Raw genomic sequence first — 13,828 nt, 5'->3', positions numbered from 1 at the left:
CAGCTAGTCCCAATGCAACAACATGCATTCAGCACCATGGCCAGAGTCACAGCTAGTCCCAATGCAACAACATGCATTCAGCACCATGGCCAGAGTCACAGCTAGTCCCAATGCAACAACATGCATTCAGCACCATGGCCAGAGTCACAGCTAGTCCCAATGCAACAACATGCATTCAGCACCATGGCCAGAGTCACAGCTAGTACGCAACATGAATAGTAAATTGTGCATTTATACAGCGCCTTTATCCAAGGCGCTGTGAATTTAACGCAATATCAACGGTCTTATCTTGACAAACACTGTGTGACGGTTGAAGCGTGTGGTGTCTCCTCCCGTCCTGCAGGTGGGGGTACAGGCAGCCAGCAGACCGTTCTCCATGAGGAGGAGTAGAAGATGCCGGCTCTGCCAGCGCTGCTGCTGTCGACACACTTCCTGTCCTTCCTGCTAGTCACCATGGCGCCGCTCTCCGCCAGCCAGGCCCCTCTGCTGTCCTCCGTTCGCATGGGTGAGCACGGGACACCCAAATCTGGGTTTACTGTTTTTATCATCCGTTTTTTCAATACAATAATAATTAAAAACTAAAGGGATATTTTCTCGTGACCCATAATAATGTGTAACCTTTCCTCTGTCGCTTCCCCATATCCCCTCCCTCTCTCCCTCCCCCCATCCCTCCCTCCCTCCCTCCCTTCCATGCAGCGGCCATCCTGGACGACCAGTCTGTGTGTGGCCGTGGGGAGCGTCTGGCGCTGGCCCTGGCCAGAGAGAACATCAACAGCGTGATGGAGGGTCCGTCGAGGGCCCGCGTGGAGGTGGACATCTACGAGCTGCAGAGAGACTCCCAGTACGACACCACCGACACTAGTGAGTGGACACGTTCACTACATTATAACACCACCGACACTAGTGAGTGGACACGTTCACTACATTATGACACCACCGACACTAGTGAGTGGACACGTTCACTACATTATGACACCACCGACACTAGTGAGTGGACACGTTCACTACATTATGACACTAGTGAGTGGACACGTTCACTACATTATGACACCACCGACACTAGTGAGTGGACACGTTCACTACATTATGACACTAGTGAGTGGACACGTTCACTACATTATAACACCACCGACACTAGTGAGTGGACACGTTCACTACATTATAACACCACCGACACTAGTGAGTGGACACGTTCACTACATTATAACACCACCGACACTAGTGAGTGAACACGTTCACTACATTATAACACCACCGACACTAGTGAGTGGACACGTTCACTACATTATGACACCACCAACGCGATGCGTTGTGTGCTTGTAGATCTACTATTGTCACTAGTTTGGGTCCCGTAGAATTTCAAACGTCTAATCTCTCTTTCGAACAGAAAAGTTTGGGAAGCACGGATCTAGACGCAAGGGTTCCCAAACTTTTCAGTCCGTGACCCCCCTAAAATAATCCTATTTGACCCCCCACCCCAACCCACTCCGATAAGCACTTGAAATGGTAGCAGTCGAATTTAGTTTGACTTGGTTCTACAGATACTGTATATTGTGAAAATAGCCGATCGTCTGTTTTCACATTAATGGTCCACTGATCTAGAGAAGTGGTTCTCAAAGTGTTCGGGGACCGCAGGGCTCCCTGGCAAAATGAGGAAACGTTTAAACACTTAAGCCCTACTGTATTTTATAGCCTGTACTTACAAAAGAATGGTTTTAAAAGCTTACAATGCATCACATTGTGAATTGTGAAAAACTGTTTTGCCCATAATGAGGTTTGACGTGGTTAATTCCACAGTTATTTCCCACGGCTTAAAGTTGGCACAGTATCAGAATGACACAGCATAGGTTTAACTTTTTCCATCTACAGTAGAATTATGCGAATCTAGAATTTAGTCCAAAAATAAATCCCTTCTTTAATGTTCGTTGCCAGCACAGAATCTTTTCATTTGAGGGTCTGCGGCCTTAATAAGTATTGGGGGTCCTTGACATGAGAATGTTTGGGAAGCACTAGCCTCGCCTGCCTCGCTACCGCAGGCTTTTATTTTCGTTCAACATTTTTCTCAAAAAGAAAAGCCTGGGAAACCCATTGGGAAATCTGGTATAGGAAGTGAGAGTCAACTTGTATTTGGCGAACCAATAGCAGTGCAAAGGAGCGTCGCTCCAAGTTTGGTGACGTCAGTGTGAACCAATAGGATCCTATACGGCTGTTTCAGCCGGTACCCGCCCCTCTATACCAGAAATCACACGGGCTGGGAAGGTAGGGAAGCACTGACCTAGAGGGTCACGTGTCGAGAGTGCCACCATCAGAGCAGATCAAAGCAACAGCAGACCCAGGAGGCCAGCATACTGTATGTCTTTGATATGGGATATGGAAGGGTGTGTGGGACACTTAACAGGTACTGTCACCATCCTGGAGCCCTGGTTGTACCTCAAATCCTTGATGTCGGGTATAGTGACCTCGTGTCAACAGACGTTCCGCCTCAGAGGAAAGCTTGGTATTCGCTCTAAAAACTAGCCGTGTGATCCAGTTTAGAAGTAAAAAATATATATAGTGGTTCCGGTGTTTGGTTCTGGTTGGCGTCGCTTTGCTTTTGTTCCCCACGTAATGTAAATTGTTTAGTCTCGCTAGTATATAAGGAGGAAGAATGTTTAAAAAATACTGTACAGTATTTTGTTAAAATTATGTTTTTATGTGGACATGCCCACCAGTTCATTAAGTATGTCTGGGGAGGGGTTAGAGGAGGGGATGATAATGTGATTGTGATATCAGTTTATTTAAATTTTTATCATTGGCACGTTTGACTGTCAAGGTTTCAGCCTCCAGGAATAAACCCTAAATACAAAGAAAAGACATCATTGCACATACCAAGGGCTCTAATGAAGTACTGTCACCTCATAAACACATGAAAAATACAACAATCACGGCACTCCGTCTTTAAAATCAACACACAACACAACACACTGCAAAATCACTTTTATTCTGAGAGTGTACAAACTGATGTTTTTATTTTTTACCATATCAGAGTTCAACTGTCACCATGCATTTCATAGTGAACACGTGACTGAGTCAGCCTGCGCTCCATCGCAGCAGGTCACTGACCCTGCCACGGGCTACTGGCAGAGCTCTGCGTTAGGAGTTCTGTGTGCATTATGTGCATGCCTGAGTGGCGTGCGAAAGAAAGAAAGAAAGAAAGAAAGAAAGAAATTGACAGGCTTGTTCTCCTGTGGTTTTGTGGGAATTACAGTGGCTCAATTCCAAAATGTTGTACACAGTATTGACTCAAAGCCCTAAACAAAACAAAACTCATACCGTGGGTTGAGTTTGTTTGCACCATAATTAACTTTACCAGTTCGAGCATCAACGCAAGGCCAGGTCAAAATAACAAAAATGACAAAACATGGAAGCAATGCAACCACGATTCAGTTGATAGTCAGACACATGCACTCACACGCAGGCACATGCACACTCGCATGCACACACCCTCACACATACACACGCAGGCAGGCCAGTGGTTTGGTCTCAGTGAGGATGACTGAGTTGATCATTTGAAATGCCACCCAAATGGCATGAATTGCAAAAGCCTGATAACTACTAGAGTAACACAGTAAAGTTGCATGACCTATTTTCATTGTATCCTGATATGCTTCATTCACTGGACAGGCAGCCAGTGGCGACTCACTAGGACCGGGGTTCTCAACCCGTGGGCCGCGACCCCTCGGGGGGTCGCCAAGTTATTTTGGAAATTATTTTCAAATTTATTTTTGGCAACTGAATGGCTGGAAAATGGAAATTAAGAGTTTACAATAGTACATGGTTAATGCATACACTTTCCTTAATGATTACATCTGGTTTGAGGATTCATTTATGATATATTTTCTCTATTATTAAAGGGATAGTTCAGATTTGTTTAACTTAAGCTGTATGAAATATTTGCCATTAATATAGTGGTTGCAACTGTATTAATTGATTGCCTGAGTCCCGTTGTGGGAGTTCTGCTCTGGTTTTAGTGAAATATTAAGTAGTTTTGTGGGGGCACAGGGGACCACGCATTAAAAGTAAATAAATCCACAAAACTAACGTCATTTGTATTGTTGGCCTATTTCTAAAATATTAGTGCAACTTTCGTTCATTTTTTACCCCTCTATCACACGGAACTATGTTTTCATGTTCATATCACTACGCCCAAAAACTAGTTCCATGTGATAGAGGGGTCAAAGCATATCTGATTGCATTAAACAACGTTAAACAATGTTAAACTCACATTTGCATTTTGCTTTGCCACTAGATTTTCCACTCCATTCACTTTAAAGATGGAGTGCCACATTTTATTTTATTTTTCCAGTTTTTCATGTGTCTATGAGGTGACAGTACTTCATTAGACACCCTGGAGTCGTTTTTATGTGCAATGGTGTATTCACTTTGTATTTAGGTTTTCTTCCTGGAGGCTGAACCCTTGACAGTCAAACAGGCCAATTAATTAAACAGTAATATAGTGACATCACACTATCAGCCCCTCCCCTAACCCCTCCCCCTTTATCATACAGCTGTGGGTGCGGCTTCAGTTCAGGTGGATCACCACCCATCACCACCCACCAGGCAAACCAGGCATACTTAATGAACTGGTGGGCGTGTCCACATAAAAGCATGATTTGAACAAATACTGTACACTTATTGGAAAAAGTTCTTCCTCCTTATATTATAATAATACCTGATGATCATGTTTTATGGTGGAAAAAATCGCGGCACTCCATTTTTAAGCATGCACATACTCTCTATAATCAGCCGTTCTGTTCTGTTCACTATATATACTGACAGAAGGAACATGTTCTCCCCGTTAGTGTTAACTATACTGACAGAAGGAACATGTTCTCCCTGTTAGTGTTAACTATACTGACAGAAGGAACATGTTCTCCCCGTTAGTGTTAACTATACTGACAGAAGGAACATGTTATCCCCGTTAGTGTTAACTATACTGACAGAAGGAACATGTTCTCCCTGTTAGTGTTAACTATACTGACAGAAGGAACATGTTCTCCCCGTTAGTGTTAACTATACTGACAGAAGGAACATGTTCTCCCTGTTAGTGTTAACTATACTGACAGAAGGAACATGTTCTCCCTGTTAGTGTTAACTATACTGACAGAAGGAACATGTTCTCCCCGTTAGTGTTAACTATACTGACAGAAGGAACATGTTCTCCCCGTTAGTGTTAACTATACTGACAGAAGGAACATGTTCTCCCCGTTAGTGTTAACTATACTGACAGAAGGAACATGTTCTCCCTGTTAGTGTTCACTATACTGACAGAAGGAACATGTTCTCCCTGTTAGTGTTAACTATACTGACAGAAGGAACATGTTCTCCCTGTTAGTGTTCACTATACTGACAGAAGGAACATGTTCTCCCCGTTAGTGTTAACTATACTGACAGAAGGAACATGTTCTCCCCGTTAGTGTTAACTATACTGACAGAAGGAACATGTTCTCCCCGTTAGTGTTAACTATACTGACAGAAGGAACATGTTCTCCCCGTTAGTGTTAACTATACTGACAGAAGGAACATGTTCTCCCTGTTAGTGTTAACTATACTGACAGAAGGAACATGTTCTCCCCGTTAGTGTTAACTATACTGACAGAAGGAACATGTTCTCCCTGTTAGTGTTAACTATACTGACAGAAGGAACATGTTCTCCCCGTTAGTGTTAACTATACTGACAGAAGGAACATGTTAGACACTCCAGGCTTATTGATCAGTGACAGAGGCTGACAGCTGATCAATTAGATAAGTATGATAAGTATGGCACGCACGCACGCACGCACACAGCCTCTGGTCTACCCAGCCAGACACTGGTCTGTGTATCATTCACTGAGGGAATGATGTCGAGCAGTAATGCAGTAGTGCAGTAATTCCTATTACATTTTTAAGTAACTTAAGTACCCTACTTAATTGTTTTTTCCAATGTTCAGTACTTTTACTTCTACTGCTGATCTCAGAGGCAAATATTTGTATTTGTATATCTGTTTGTATTATGTGATGTTTATATATCAACACATCTTAGTGTTTTGCCAACTATTTGTGTGTCCTCAAGGCCACTGAGACGCTCTGAGACTCCCAATATCCTCAAGGCCACTGAGACGCTCTGAGACTCCCAATATCCTCAAGGCCACTGAGACTGAGACGCTCTGAGACTCCCAATATCCTCAAGGCCACTGAGACGCTCTGAGACTCCCAATATCCTCAAGGCCACTGAGACGCTCTGAGACTCCCAATATCCTCAAGGCCACTGAGACGCTCTGAGACTCCCAATATCCTCAAGGCCACTGAGACGCTCTGAGACTCCCAATATCCTCAAGGCCACTGAGACGCTCTGAGACTCCCAATATCCTCAAGGCCACTGAGACGCTCTGAGACTCCCAATATCCTCAAGGCCACTGAGACGCTCTGAGACTCCCAATATCCACTGAGACTGAGACGCTCTGAGACTTCGGAGATTTTAATCCCAAGCGTGTCAGCGTTTACCTCCATTATTTCCACATTACTGACATTATAACAAGACAGATTATCCTGCTACAGTGGCATTGAGGGATGAAATGGAATTGCAATTACCCGCACCTTCTTGCCGCATTTTAAAAAGTCCACATCTTATACATCTTTCCCCATCGCTGTGCATCCGCCCACGACAGCTATGGTATATATCGTTGCTGTGTCTCCATATTTCACCGTGTTTTTTTGTATATTACTGCCCTGCTTTCTTCATACAAGAGTGTCGCACGAAAGTAGTCAAAGTCGGGGGAGATCACAAGAGCTTGTATTTCGTCTATTTCCTCAATTTAAAATAATAACAAAGAAGCTGTTTTGGACATTTCCACCCGACAATATTATCAACCAGTGTTGGAAGAAGTAAAAGTCCTAGTGATCAAAATGTCACTTGAGTGGCATCAAAATATATGCACCTACTGGAAGTAAAACTTATTTTGGACAGCCTGTAAACAAAACAAAACAAACATACAATCGATGGTTTTGAGAATTGTTGCGTCCTATTGTAGATCTAGGTCTATTTTGGAATAGCCTAAGTGAAATATAAAAGGCATACATTTACATGCATGTTTTTTTTTTTTACTTGAGTAAATGTACTTAGTTACTTCCCAGCACTTTGTAGAATGGCATTTCATTTTCAATTTCCTTTAGATCACACAGACTACATAATGTGCCTACATATCTGCCTGTCTCAATATGCAGACCAAGTATGCCAGCTCTAATTTGGGCACATAAGGATCGCTTCTAATCGTTTTAAATATGTCCATTAATTTCACGTTATAATATTCACATATTCTAATCTTAAATATGGGGTCAGAGCCCCCTATGATACGGGAAGTAAAGCAAAAGTAAGTAAAGTTGGCCTCTCTTGCTAATTTACCTCTTGGGTACTATATTCCCAAACACAAAATGGCTACCTGAACAACAACTACAACTCCCAGGGTGCCTCAGCACACGCACAGGTGTAGGTGTGTGAGGCACCTAATTGAGGCAGAGAACAAACAAACGGTGCATGAAGAGAGACAAAGAGCTGAGGGCTGGACGGAGCTGGACCCAAGGATGGAAAAGGACTGAGAAAAGGACTGTGTTAAGTAACAGTGTGGACATTCTTTGAATTTAAGAATATTTCAGTTTGGACAACATCTGGGATGTTTTTCGTTGCCTTTGCAAATTGCCTCATGTTGGCCTATCTGAGTTATGAGCCTGTGGGAAAATAAACCTAATTTCAATGTATACTGTATTTTCCTTCCTTTTATTCTGCGCTGCCTCACACTATCCCACCCTCGTCATAGGCATCCGTCCGTCAGTGATGACGATGGATTGCGCCTGGGTGGTCATGTTTTCTTGCAGCGACGGCTGTGGCTGGACAGCCCCGCTCCGGAGTGGCAGTCCCTAGCGCAGTTGGTGCAGACAAAACGAGAGGGGCCTGGCACAGGAGTGCCAGGCCCCTCTCGTTTTGTCTGCACCAATACCTCTCTGCACCTATACCTCTCTGCACCTATACCTCTCAATACAAATGACACTAGTTGTGTGAATTTATTTACTTTTAATGCGTGGCCTCCAGTGCCCCCCAAAAATTTACCGGAACTACTTAATATTTCACCAAATGATATTACAGTGGTTAAACTGAAGCAAGCCCAAAATGAGCGACTTTACAGGAAAACCAGCCCAAAGTCACTTAGAAGAAGCAGGCTTGGCAACCCTGTGTGTTCTTATACTTTCCCTCTTTTCTCATCAGTGTGCCAGATTCTACCTAAGGGCGTCGTCTCTGTGATAGGCCCCGCCTCCAGCCCCGCCTCCGGCTCCACTGTCAGTCACATATGTGGCGAGAAGGAGGTGAGTGACGCACACACACGTGCACACGCACACACACTATATCAATAAGACGCCCTGAGGGCGAGATGCGTGCATACACCCTGAGGGCGAGATGCACACGGTGCATACGGCCTGAGGGCGAGATTAGAGAATGTAGAATAATTGTTACTTTGATCAACGTTTGCCTGTTATCTTTCCTAATGGTATGACATCAATACAGCTGGTCAGAATCTTATCCAACGATAACAAAAACTTTTGGGTCTGATAAGCTTATCAAATGGTGGTCCGTGGCTCAAATGCCGAATAAGTAATGAGCGTTGTTGAAAACCACTGATGTACACCAGGGGTTCTCAACCCGTGGGTCGCGACCCCTAGGGGGGGTCGCCAAATTATTTTGGAGGGTCCCCAAATTATTTTCAAAAAAATATTTTTTTGCAACTGAATGACTAGAAAATGTAAATGAAGAGTCTACATAGAACACATAGTACATGCATAAACTTTCCTAATGATTATATCCGCGGTTTCAGTATTAATTTATGATATATCTTCTCTAATAAGGTTATATTTGTTATCAGGTTATCAGTTTGTATTGGGGGTGGGGCGGGGGTCGCGAGACATGGCCAAAGAATTTCTGGGGGTCCCCAACCAAAAAGGTTGAGAACCCCCTGATGTACACTGCTGTACAAGTGCACCCCCTGGACATGACATGGCTCGTGTGTTGACTACACCCTCAATCCAACCCTTGATGCCGAGTGCCAAACAGGCACCGGGTCCCATTTTTATATATATATGACACGTCCAGGGAATTGAACCCCAATGCTCCCAATCTCAAGTCCAGACTGCACCAATGATTCGCCGGCACGCAACTCCTTGCGTGCTTGGTGTTCTCTGACCTTAAAAGAGTTTTGTTGCAAGGAGACTATAGTTGGTGTCGTTTGGGACTTATGGGCAAACACTATAGCCACAAAGGCCAGGCCACTGAGCTGTTCAGTATACTTTTAAGATCCTCATTCAATCAGCCGTTATCCTCACAGCCCACCAGTGGGAGAGAGCGTCTACAACCTAATATCATGAATTGCATCTCTCTCTCTCTCTCTCTCTCTCTCTCTCTCTCTCTCTCTCTCTCTCTCTGGCAGAGTGTGTGGATGTGGATGTAGCCTCCCCTGTGTGTTGAAGCCCATCTCATGTAATTAACCGTCAGCCACCTCCTCCGTCTGTTGGCTCCATTCGTCTCTTGGCCTTTCACCCTCTGTGCTCTCATAGGTCCCTGTGCATGCCTCTGTCTATAGCTATAACCCCTTATCACTCTCTCTTCGTGCGTGCGTGCGTCAGTGTGTGAGTGTGTGTGTGTGTGTGTGTGTGTGTGTGTGTGTGTGTGTGTGTGTGTGCTGTCTTTTTTCCCTGAGATTCATTATGCGGGTTGCGTTATCGTTCTGTTGTTTTAATTGTTTGCACGCTTCATGCTGTTTTTTCTTTTTTTTTTAAAACATGTTTATTGATTTTTCTTTACAACGTAGTATTTTCAAAGCAATTATTCACATATATCCCCCCCCCACCCCCCCCCCCCACAACCACATGGCAGCACAAATGCTAAACAAATTCTTCAAAGAAACGTCAGGAAATGTCCATGAATACAAAACAAATAAAACTAAATCTACATGCTGTGTTTTAATCCTATATACATCTCTACAGCCATGCCCTGTATTATGGACGTGTTCCAGAGTTAAAATGGATCCATGTTGATTCCATGGGCGTGGTATTTTGTAGTAGTTTCTACAGGAGTGACATATTGGCATAATTAATATAGCCTGGAATTGTTAATGAGGGTTTGCCCTCATTGACGGAGCCAAGTTCATGGTGCTATAAGACTAATTTATAGTTGACAGGGGCATTATTAATCAAACGTCTTATATTTCAGACCAAATTTGGACGCGAGAACTGAAACTTAAAGTGGGATGCCATATCAGCGCAGCATGAATATCTTGGAAATATTGTGTGCCTTGTGATGATTGGGTCCAGCATTTAGTGCAGTGACCATGGAGTTAAGGAACGGATCATAAGCTGTGTTCACGTTCACTCTCCCATTGGAAATGAATGGACTCCAACATTCTTCCTGTCTCTTAATAATGTTACCGCCCACCTCACGCAGATACAGGAAGTAATGCAAAGTTGGCCCCTCTTGCTATTGGCCTCTTGGGTGCCAAGCAGGGAGGCATTGGGTCCCATTTTTACAGTCTTTGGTATGACCCGGCCGGGGATCGAACCCCGACCTCCCAGTTTCAGGACGGACACTCTAACCACAAAGTCACTGTAGGTCATGTTTGCAAATCAATATCAATATTCTGATAAACCTGAGGGCCACATTAAGTGAAGGAGAGGGCCGCATGTGGCCCCCGAGCTGCCCATGTATGCAATATGTGAATAAAATGTCTCTCCTCTCCTCTCCTCTCCTCTCCTCTCCTCTCCTCTCCTCTCCTCTCCTCTCCTCTCCTCCCCTCCCCTCAGATCCCTCATGTGAAGATTGGTCCAGAGGAGACTCCTCGCTTGCCATACCTGCGCTTCGCCTCAGTGACGCTGTACCCTAGCAACGAGGACCTGAGCCTGGCCATCGGAGCCATCTTACGCTCCTTTAGCTACCCGTCTGCCAGCCTGGTGTGTGCCAAGGCAGAGTGTGAGTACACGCACGCACACACGTAAGCACGCACGCATGCGCATGCACACGCTTCCCACTCCCACAAAAAAAGATCCCATCCCGTCCCATTCCCAGTCACGGGCCAGAGTAAAAAAGAATAACAATCCCAGGCTATGGGGTAGCAGAAACCACACAGGCTATGGGGTAGCAGAAACCACACAGACTATGGGGTAGCAGGCTAGACATTTAGAGGGTAGGTTTGAAGGGTTGGGCTTGGACTTAAACTTTAGTTCAGAAGTTTTTAACGTACTGTAAGTTGTACATGGTTGTAACTGTATTTATTGATTTTCCCCCCGAGTCCCGTGGTGGGAGTTCTGCTCTGGTTTTAAAATCTAAAAGATGGCATTCATAAAATAGCTGTGCGACTCCTCAAATGTAGGTGGCCTACTAATGTTGTACATGCAAGTGTGTGCGTGCGTGCGTGCGTACACACACTATGTTTGTGTGAAAAACGCTTCTGTGGGAGGGCCTGGTGACTCACTGGCACATTGTGTCTGTCTGGGCGGATGCTAGGCACTCCTTCTAACGGTCTGCGTTTTGAAAGTTAGCTCGGCTGGTCAGAGTTCACCCGCATGCGTTCCGTCTCTCTGTCCTACACAGCCTTCCTGTATTACTCATATGCCCAATTTCTGTCTGCGTTCTTGTAAGTGTGCCTCCTATGCGTGCGTCACACAGGCTGCTCTTCTCAGTGATACAAAACCGTTTTCATTTCATGGGCCGCCCCAGGTTGAGGACCCCCATCAACCCCCATGTTTCTTTAACCCATTTAGGCCTGACGTTGACATTAAAAAAAAAAATCTTCTAAATCCTTTCAGTTTTCTGAAATACTTATGTTTCTGTATCAGTGGTGCTCAATATTTCATGTCAAGGACCCCAACAATTATTATGTAATTGGCCACCAACCCCCATCTGAAAATATGTTATTCCAGGAACCCCTCAGAAGCAAAGATTTGAGTTAAAAACTTTCACTCTGAAAGAATATATATTCAAACATTTGCATCATATTTTCACGATAAAAAAAGAAAAAGCAGATCTACAGGCTATCCACTCGGTGCCGGATTCGTTTGGGTCTGTACGTGCGTTTGTGCTCCCAACACTGAAAGGGTGTGAATGATGTCATAGTATTTGGTCACTCACACAACACACACAAGACAAGGTTAACCAGATCCTTAACGCGTTTTAAATCTAAACACATTTATATATGTTGGCCTACTTAAGTCATTTCTTGTATTATTGCTCATTTGTGTTTTTCTATCATTATTATTTTTGAGTGGTGCAACCACTCCAAGGAACAGCAATGTCCGTGTTCACCTATGTGCCTATGTGTTGGTTAATGAGCACTATGAGTACCAGTAGGGGCGCTGTTGTGCCAGAAACAGAGAGAGGGATAGTGCTGCACTGTTGCCTGCTAATAAGAGAGAGGGAGAGAGAGAGAGAGAGAGAGAGAGAGAGGTATACTATACAAACAAGAATGTGTGTATAGTATATTAGCATTTCATAATGTCAGATGAGTGCATGACCTTTCAGCCTGTAGTTTAAATAGCTTATCATGAAGCAAGTGAAACTGTGTGGGTTGAAATATATTTGGATGAAGCTCAACCTGTCGGAACCATCTATACGGACCTCCTGATCAGAGTTATCTCTATGATTATACTGTGCTTATCTGGGGAGAACGCTGCCGAAAACAATTCCATCGGTGACTGGAACACGGACATGCTGCAAAAACAAGCATCCATCTTCCAAACCTTCAGTAGATTCTGTGATCTGCACGGCCTCAGTCAGCTAATTACTCAACACACAAGGGTGTGTGAGTCACTCTACTCAAACCACCATAGATCTTATTCTAACATTGGACGGGGTCCAGAATCTCCAAGAGTGGGGATATTGTCTGTGGGCTAAGCGATCACTTTATCATCTTTTGTACCCGTACAAAAAAAAAAACCTTAAAAGAAAAACGCTTAAAACCTATAGCGAGGCCTTTAATCACGTTAAGACATCAAAACCAGATTAAATTCCTATCAATATTAAATGGCATTGCTCCCATGAAAAAAACCCTGTTCAGAGCCATGGATGATGGATGCAAATGCTATGAAAGTCGGTGATAAAAATTCTCTGAAGTCCATAAGATTAGATTGACAAATGCTTCAACAAGCTGGATCTCAAAACCGATCATGTGAAACTCCAAAAACAGAGCAAAAAATATATAAGGTAACTGCCATGACCAGCTCGGCTACATTTAAAAAAATAATGTGGCTGAATGCATGGGCATTGCTTCTCCGTCCATGAACACTCCCCTCATCTTCTGTATAGGGAAGGTTCTGGCCTCGTATCCTAGTAGTTAATCACTGTACGCAACTTTGAAAACTCAGGTGGTGACTGTTTGCTCCACATTAAATCCATAATTTGTGGCATTCACTGGGTCAAGGTGGCCGCAGGCAGCCTTGAAAGCACCAGGGAAATGGCAGCGTACATGTGTAGCTCGAGTCACCACCAGTAAGTGGTGCCACGTAATTATAAATAATAAGGGTACTCAGTCGGCATAAATCAGAAGAACCACCAGAGTGGTTTAATTCAAGCACCGTCTGTAACGACGTTGTCGAGGTACAAGACTTCGGTTTTGCAAAAGAGAATCAGATTGCTGATTTAATAGTTGAGTCCTCTTTAGGGTGTAATACAAGCAATAAAAGGGTGAGGTCGCGAGCTTCTTAATACGGCACAGTTGAGAAGCAGGAGTTAAACTATTAATCTGGTGTCAGTGAGGTCAGATGTAGAGTTCCTGGC

General features: G+C 44.1%; 1 protein-coding gene across 2 annotated transcripts in view; it reads left to right on the top strand.

Annotated features, from left to right (window-relative positions):
- Positions 1–378: 378 nt before the first annotated feature.
- The window catches only part of grik5 (glutamate receptor, ionotropic, kainate 5), a gene marked incomplete at its 3' end in the record, with an annotated part of 84,513 nt that continues 71,063 nt past the window's right edge, over positions 379–13,828 (top strand). For both annotated transcript variants that reach the window (XM_080767667.1, XM_080767666.1), the window contains exons 1-4: positions 379–505; positions 697–861; positions 8,279–8,376; positions 10,861–11,026. In XM_080767667.1, the coding sequence (XP_080623793.1) occupies positions 394–505; positions 697–861; positions 8,279–8,376; positions 10,861–11,026 (541 nt within the window). In that variant the 5' untranslated portion in view covers positions 379–393. The remainder of the gene's footprint in view (positions 506–696; positions 862–8,278; positions 8,377–10,860; positions 11,027–13,828) is intronic.

The sequence above is a fragment of the Protomyctophum bolini genome (genome assembly GCF_963924005.1).
Source record: "Protomyctophum bolini genome assembly, chromosome: 7".
Lineage (NCBI taxonomy): Eukaryota > Metazoa > Chordata > Actinopteri > Myctophiformes > Myctophidae > Protomyctophum > Protomyctophum bolini.
Note: the sequence above shows the minus strand (reverse complement) of the source record. Positions and strands in the feature narration are given on the sequence as shown.